At 41.0% G+C, this 9,003-nt stretch overlaps 1 protein-coding gene across 2 annotated transcripts in view; it reads right to left on the bottom strand.

Moving 5' to 3' along the window:
- The window catches only part of ptpdc1a (protein tyrosine phosphatase domain containing 1a), a 28,442-nt gene that overhangs the window by 16,758 nt on the left and 2,681 nt on the right, over positions 1-9,003 (bottom strand). For both annotated transcript variants that reach the window (XR_004331730.1, XM_032514044.1), the window contains exon 2: positions 6,493-6,588. Coding sequence is in view for 1 of the 2 variants with exons in the window: in XM_032514044.1 (XP_032369935.1) it covers positions 6,493-6,580 (88 nt within the window). In the remaining variant the exon portion in view is untranslated. The remainder of the gene's footprint in view (positions 1-6,492; positions 6,589-9,003) is intronic.

The following is a 9,003-nucleotide window of genomic DNA, read 5'->3' as shown; positions in this document are numbered from 1 at the left end:
CTTGAAAAGCTAAATAAAAACTTTTGTTATATATATTGTCTTGTTTTTTGAAAGTAACTATTGGAAACGACATGAAGCCGCTAGTAACCCGAACAGTTGAAAAGTGAGAATAGTGCAGAGAGTGGATAATCTGTCGGTGTCCGGCTAGATTTGTTTTAAATGTCCCGTTTGTTCTGGAAACACACTCCGCACTCTTGTTTGCTAAAAACGCAGTCATAAATGACGATTCTCTCCGACCAACCAGCGGTCTGCAGGTTTTCACGTCACCTTTTGGTATCGCCTCGGCTCGCTTGGAACCTCGACTGAGGTAGTACAAAAAAAGTACCTGGTAGCGGGTCCCAGGGACTTTTTTTCGTAATGGAAAACCAAAAAAGGCGAGTAAAGTCGAGACGAGTCGAGTAGATACCACGCAGTGGAAAACCGCCAATAGATTTCTACTAACAGAACATCACATAAGCGTGCTGCTGAAGAAGAAAAACTGCAAAATCCCAATCTCAATTTTGCACCCGAAGCCCACGAGAAAATATTAGCCGTCAGTTTAAAAACAAAACAGGCACCTTTATCATTCTTAATAATAAAAACCCTGTTTATTATTAGGAATGCACCGTATGTTTAACAACCAAAATTATTCGGCTGAAAATAACCAAAAAAACACTTTAGGTGTTCGGCTGGATAGGTGAAAAGGCTAAATAAATATTACCAAACAATTAGGTTTTTTGATTACGCAATTAAATAGCAACCAGCGTAGAGTGAGAGGCACGCACACTTCATAAATGCAGCAAACATACTCTCAAAATATTATGTATATGTAACCATTCCATTCCAAGGTACTTGTCTGATCTATGCACAAGCAGCAACAGCGAGAGACGGTTTGGTGCTGCATCTCACGTCATCACCCAACCCGGGGTCGGGAAGCGGCAGTGTTAACAACAGATGAAGCCACCATCTCTTGAGAAGCTTGATGTTTTATTTTATACACAGCAGCACTCGTACGCTAAGTTACTCTCACTTCCCGCTACACATACTCACTGACCTCAATCTTCACTCTCTAACTTACACTACTCTCCTAAGGAGGAACTTTCATGTTAGAAAGCAGTAAGGGTGGGGGAAAAAAATCTATCTAGAACGATTCAATGCTCAATTCTGATAAACTAATAATTGATTAAAATAAATAAATAATTAAAATAAAACTGTGTTGATTTTTATTTCAAAGTTACGGTCTCCAGACATGTACAAATCAGAAAACAGAGTGACTGAAAGAGGATGTGAATATGGACAACTTGCAGAAACAAAAAAAACAAAAAATGGCCAAAAGGAACAAAAAAATAGTGATGTAATAAGACATACATGAAATAATTAGGCAAAACACATAGGCTGTTCATCTACTTTATCACATTACATCTGACCACTTCATGTTTTATGTTCTCCACCTTTAAACATGACTCCGCCTCTGATATGGAAGATCACCGAGAGAGAAGGTGACATGTTCAAGGCATGAAATTTAAGAAGCTACTTTTCCTGAAGATGTAGACTAAGGGCATTTTAACATCTATAGTTTGTGTGCTTTAGTCTGAATCAGTTGATGAGTTGGTGAACTTGGAGTGATTTGCCCTTCGTTCAGTTTGGTTTCACACCTGGAAATATCCAAGTGTACTAAAATGCGTCATTATGAATCACACAAGAACATTCACCCCTCTTAATGGTCGGATATGTCCGGAGCAGAAGCAAAAAAGTAAATACAGGAAGAAGGTCCTGTGTGGATAGTGCATATGTCTTGCATCTCGTTGGTCAAACTAGCTCATTTCATTTAAATAATCAGACATTGTTTGGCGATGTCGGATTATTATGCGTCTGCTCTGGTTAATGAGAATTCGCATTGTTGTGCTGCTGTGGAAATAACACATGCTCACAAGCAAATTTGTTTTTATCGCACTTGTGAGATAGGACATAAATCTGACTCCATATATTGTGCATTGTTGGTATAGTGTCTGCTGGAATGTTCAGAAAACTGTTCAGTGTTAAATAAATATTTTTAAATAGTTTTTTACTTTGAAAAGAAAGGCAAAATACTAAAAGACACACGTTGAATACATTTATGCAATGGTAGTAAAAAAACTGGCAAAATAAATGAATTCTGCTTTGGCAAAGAATTTTCATTTCGGCGCATCCCTACTGTTCATTTATTTCACGTAATAACTAGGGGTGATCCGAGTATCCGGCTGAAACGAGTATCCGGTACGGATATAAAGCACTTTTGCGAGTACAATATTATATGAGTAATATGAGTAAAAAACTCCTCAACTGGCCGCGCAGCGTTTTGTGATAGTCACACCCGCCTACAAACCATTGATCAATCACACACACCCCCAACACACACCACACACACACACACACACACACACACACACACACACACACACACACACACACACACACCACACACCCACACACACAACACCACAACACACAACACCTTGTGTGAAATAAAGAAATGAAAAAAATAAAAGAACCAAAACTAAAAAAAATCCACTGATATAAAAAAATAAAAAGGTAAAAAAGAAAGTTATATTGAGTATGAAAACTCTTGTTCATTACATTTTACTCATAATTGTAACCGCATGTGTTGTATTCATTGTGTGCAAAACGTTCTGTATATAGTTGTTTGTTACCATGTCAACACCATTGATCTGAAGCTTGATGCTGTCATGTAAATAGTTTTCAAATCAGCAATAAATATAACAATTTTTGATCAACTCATATCAATTGCAAGCTTAAATAACATACCGGTTAAAGCCCTGCACACTTCAAGAGAACCTGACCCACTTCCGGGTTAAATCCGACCACTTCCGGTTTAGGCCCCGCCCAGTACGAGTACGGATCCGGATACAGATACAGATAATTCTGTACTCGCTCATCCCTAGTAATAACCAGGGCTGACAAAATTGACGCATGGAAAAATTCATGCAAACACCTTTTAACGGCACTAACTTTTTGACACAGGTTCTCCCCACATGACTAAAGTTCTAATGTGAACTAAGGTGCATTGGAGTACATTGAGTTTTAAATACCACTTGAGCATTCAAAACGTAAAAAAAGTAACTTTTAAAGAACATTTAGAAATGATTAAAAAAAAAACTAAATTGCTAGTAATGTGCAATTCATCACGAGACAAATATGGCCAATCCTTCAATTAATCACGATTAAATTGTTTTTTTCAATTGACAGCCCTAGTTATAACCAATTGTATTCATCATTTATGTTACAGAGGTGTTAGGTTTTTGATTGATTTTCAGTTATATTATATTAAGACAATTCTAATCAGGTTTTTATTTTCCCTTTGCTTTTATTGAGTAAAATAGTAATAATGATCAATGTTTACATTCCACCATCTGCTGATGCGGAGGCAACTGCTGACATCATTCACAACAATGTCTCACAACTTTAGATGCAGCAGCCCAATTCCTTCATCGTTATAACTGGGGATTTTAATCATGTTTCTCTGGATAAATCCCTCCAACAACAATATATTGACTGCCCCACAAGAGACAATGCAACTTTGGACCTACTGTACAATGCAACTTTGGACCTCATGTCAAATGTCAAGGATGCTTACAGTGCCACTGCCCTGCAAAGGGTACAGGACGACTGCACCGTATTGAGGGGAGGATGGATGGGGCCATGTATCGCAAGATCTTGGCCAACAACTTCCTTCCCTCATTAAGAGCACCAAAGATGGGTCGTGGCTGGATCTTCCAGCATGACAACAACCTGAAAAACACACCCAGAGCAACTAGAGAGTGGCTCCATAAGAAGCATCTCAAGGTCCTGGAGTGGCCTAGCCAGCCTCCAGACCTGAACCCAATACAAAATCTTTGGAGGGAGCTGAAAGTCCGTATTGCATAGTAACAGCCCCAAAACCTGAAGAAAATGGAGGTGGTCTATATGGAGGAGTGGGCCAAAATCCCTGCTGCAGCGTGGGCAAAATTGATCAAGAACTACAGGAAACGTATGATCTCCGTAATTGCAAGTTCTGCTTTTTCTGATGTATTAAATACTTATGTCATGCAATAAAATAAAAATTAATTATTTAAAAATCATACAATGTGATTTTCTGGATTATAGTTTTAGATTATGTCTCTCACAGTTGAAGTGTACCTGTAGGAAAACCTGCAAATTGGCTGTGTATCAAATACTTGTTCTTCCCACTGTATAGTGTGTTTATATTCTGTGCTGTGACTGATATTTTGCTGCTGTAACACTATAATTTCCCATTTTGTTGGGATCAATAAATATCTATCTATATATCTGTCTATCTATCTCTCTGTCAGGGTTAGCCAATACTGACAAATTTTTTCTTTTTAAGAGACGCGGTCCATCACATCCATGATGACAGATGGTTTATTCAATCTAATAACCAGAATCAATACTGGTATCTTCTCTATTGACAGAAACAGAGTGGATGGGTGTTTCTTAACCTGTAACCTTATTAATACATACTTAAGCAACAATTCTTGTAAGACAATATATTTGTTGTCAAATCTGAAGTATACAGAACTGGGGGAGCCGCTCCAACGGATCTTCAACCTTAGCCTGCAGCTAGGGAGAGTGCCCACCCTTTGGAAGACATCCTGCATCGTTCCAGTTCCCAAGAAGAACAGGCCCAGCGAGCTGAATGACTTCCGACCGGTGGCACTCACTTCACACCTGATGAAGACTTTGGAGCGGCTCTTCCTCAGCCTCCTCAGACCTCAGGTACAGCACGCCCAGGACCGCCTACAGTTTGCGTACCAGCCAGACGTTGGTGTGGAGGACGCCATCCTCTACCTGCTACACCGGGTCCACTCCCATCTGGATAAGGGGAATGGCACAGTGAGGGTCCTCTTCTTGGACTTCTCCAGTGCCTTTAATACCATCCGCCCCCCTATACTCCAGGACAAATTGATCAGGATGGGAGTGGACCCCTATCTGGTGGACTGGATCAGAGACTACCTCACCGACAGGCCACAGTACGTAAGGCTAAAGGACATCATGTCTGACACTGTGGTCAGCAGCACTGGAGCCCCCCAGGGCACAGTGCTGGCCCCTCTTCTCTTCACCCTGTACACCTCGGACTTCTGCTACAACTCGGAGCTGTGTCACATACAGAAGTACGCAGATGACACAGCCATCGTTGGGTGTATCAGCGGTGACAGGGAGGAGGAGTATCGGAGTCTGGTGGGGACTTTGCTCTCTGGTGTCGCTAACTGCCTACAGCTCAACACCTCTAAGACGAGGAGCTGGTCATTGACTTTGGGAGGTCCAGACCAAGACCACGACCGTCCTGCTAGAGGGGTTGAGGTGAGGCAGTTCAGTCGTACAACCTCGGGCTGTGGCTGGACGCAAACTGGACTGGACAAACACCACAGCACCTGTACAGAAGACACAGAGCCGGCTGTACTTCCTGAGGAGGCTGCGGCTCCTTTAACATCTGCAGCAAACTGCTGTGGATGTTCTACCAGTCTGTGGTCACCAGTGTCCTCTTCTACACTGTGGTGTGCTGGGGGGCAGCATATCAAAGAAGGACACCCACAGCTGTAAACTGATCAGCGGGCCGGTCTCGTGGTCGCATGAAGCTGGACTCACTGGTGACGGTGGCAAGAGGAGGACTTGGACAAACTGCTGGACATTACTGACAATGCCAGCCACCCCCTGCACACCGTCATCACACCCAGAGGAGCCGGTTCAGTGGAAGGCTGCTCCTTCCCAAGTGCCGGACCAACAACTCAAGGACTCCTTGTCCCTCATGCCATCCGATATACAACTCCTCACTGGGGGGAGGAGGAAATAGGGCAGAGACAATACATACTACTACATACATATACATACATATATACATACATACATACATACATACATACATACATACATACATCATACACATATCATGCACACCTGGATTAAATTCCCACCTGGTAAATTTATTATAATCATTTTAACACTGGCTAAACACGACACTTTAATAATAATTTATGGTCTTTTCTTGTTTTTTGACAAATGTTCTTATAGTTGTTATAATTTTTATTGGTATTTTGTTGATTTTGTTGTCTTTTTATCTGTCTTTTTATCTATTTTTTTTCTTTGTTCTTGCTAAAAACTGCTGCTGGAACTTTCAATTTCCTGCGGGAGTCATCCCAAAGGATCAATAAAGAGAAGTCTAAGTCTAAGTCTAAGTCTACTATATCCATCTTACAGAAGACTTAATTTCCAGTTGCATAAATAATTAATCTTCTCATAACAAATAAATCACACATGTTTGTTTCACATGAAAGATTACTAAATGCCACCTTGTCACCCTTGTAACACAGTTTGTATTCAACACTTAACAAAGCAATTATCTTCACTGAATCAAACCATTTCAAGTCTACACAGTTGTGTGCCGTTGCTTTGCAAGTAACACAATATAAAATCAAGCAGCTTCTCTTGTGATGTATGTGTGTTGCAGAGCTCTCCTACCTGTCTCCATCTCTGTGCTGATCTCTCCACTGCAAGCTCCACTCGTGAGGTAAGGCAGGTCACTCAGTATGCTGACACCAGCTGCCATGGCAGGAGCTGAAATGAGTGAATAAACATTGTGTGACAAAGGCAGATGGAAAAAATAGAACAGAAAAACAGCTTACAAGCAGAAGCTGTGCTTGTGCTGAAAACGCAAATAGTAACAAGGTGCACATATAAATGAGATATGAGGAGCGTGAGCAGCGTTGCCTGGCAGGATAACCCAGGGGAGAGAGGGAAATGTGCAAAGTGAGCCGCCATGTCAGCGGCTCATGTGTCAGCCTGACCACTGCACCTCTGGGAGCAGGTAAGCAGGGCCTGGGGACAACAGTGGGAGCTAGGAGCACATCCAAGATCCAAGGTGCTTAGTTACAAACCACACTGTGTTCAGCAGCACCCAGCAAATGAGCATCATCACACTCAGCTACAACACCATGTAAATAGGTTTTGAGTAACCAGTTGGAATACTTCAATCTGTATATTAAGTAAAATCCTCCTATTTCATTGGGCTGATGCCAAACTTCCACATCCACCTGCAATTGTGCAACTTCAGGGCTATTTGTCTTGACTTGCACATCTGATTTATGCAGCCTGATATCAGAGTTGTGTCACACAGATCTCACAGAGTGTCAATTTAACTTCGGGACCAACCGTTTCTCACGTTACACCCAAAGATCTAATGGGCTTCATCGCTGTAGTGAAATTCTGCACCTTTACAGCTCCTCACAGTGGTCCATTAAGAATTGAGCAGGGTCACTGTACATCACATGCTAACTTTTTGATGGGCAAATGATTCCTTGACCTTTTCTTATTCCTTCCTCTAGCATAAAGTCAATTAGGATGGCTTAATCAAAGAGTAAAGACTGTATGAAGTCAAGTTTACTTTACATTGTCTGAGTGGAATGTGAAAAGCTACAACCTGTGTGTGTGTGTGTGTGTGTGTGTGTGTGTGTGTGTGTGTGTGTGTGTGTGTGTAAACTTTGTGTTAAATAGGCCTTTTTCACAGCAGTCATTTTGACTTCTAGTCATGGTAGGAAAAGCACAGGTGTTACTAATAACAATAACAATGGTGCTAGTGAGCCATGACAGTGGAACAATGAGTCAGCACTCACATTATAGCAGGACCCTGAAGCTGAAGTAGCTAAATGGAATTAATATGTACTTCCGTGCTTTTCCTACTCTGACATTTCAAAAATGTCCCGGCCTATTGTTTTGTTGAACAAAATACACTTTTGAAGAACTTTAAGAGAACCAGTGATTAAATTTTACTTCAAAGGTTAATTTATTTTCTCAATTTTAAATTTAGTAGACATTTAGGTATACTCAACATTGATCAAAACTCAGAAACGAACCAGCAGTTCAGCACATCATTCACATCAATGTATTAACAATGTAGGTCACATACTGTAGTATCGTTAATCTGCAATATATTCTTTGAGGTTAATACGTAGACATTAACTGCTCAATCAAACCACCTAAAGTAATTATGTACATAAAGTAGCAATGTTAATGCAAGTGGTTTCTATTATTTAAGGGCCTATTTATAAAATAGAAGGGAACTAAGAGAACGCAGACCCAGACCAGGGCCTCCTGTTCAGAACAATTAGCCCCTATCTACCACTACATTTTTCAGTTGTCACTCAACCAGCAGAGGGTGCCAAAAAGCTGGAAGCAGTCAATAGTCATCCCGGTGGCCAAAAAAAAATCATCCAAAGGTTTTTAATGATTTTAGGCCTGTTGATCTGACTGCTCTGACCAACAAAACTGAACACCTGCTTGACCCATTACAGTTTGAGTATATAGGACTAGGCGAGGGGTAGAAGATGCTACCAGCACTCTGCTAAACCTGGTCTTTAAAACATCTGGAAGGCAGCATAACGCACGCCAGACTGCTATTGGTGGCTTTCTTGTCTGCTTTTAATACAGTCCAACCCCACATTTTAAATCGATAAACTTATTAAGAACTTTGGTTTAGATTTTAATATTGTGGGCTGGATCCTTGATTTTTTTAACAAACAGAACTCGGAGAGTGAGGGTGAATGGATGCATGTCAGGAGATTTAAGGTCATCTTCAGGGTCCCCTCAGGGCTGTGCCCTTTCTCCGCTACTCTGTATTCTCTATACTAATAACTGTCGCAGACGCTGCAACAACAGATACATTTTAAAGTTTGCAGATGACTTTGTCATAATCAGTCTTCACGCTGGTGAAAACAGCCATGGTCCTGTTTTTGAGGAGTTCACACAGTGGTGTGACAGTTCATTCCTTCAACAGAATGTAACAAAAACTAACGACATGAATATCAATTTTAGAGAGTAGTCTCATCAAGGGACAGGTGGTAGACTTTGTAGAGAACTACAAGTACCTGGGGATTTTTATAAGATTCATTTTATTTATAACACTGAGATACTATGTAAAAGGGCCAGCAACGTTTGTTCTGTCCGTTTCATGTTGACAAGAACCTCATGATCCTT

This window comes from Etheostoma spectabile, chromosome 4, assembly GCF_008692095.1.
Source record: "Etheostoma spectabile isolate EspeVRDwgs_2016 chromosome 4, UIUC_Espe_1.0, whole genome shotgun sequence".
NCBI classification, from domain to species: domain Eukaryota; kingdom Metazoa; phylum Chordata; class Actinopteri; order Perciformes; family Percidae; genus Etheostoma; species Etheostoma spectabile.
Note: the sequence above shows the minus strand (reverse complement) of the source record. Positions and strands in the feature narration are given on the sequence as shown.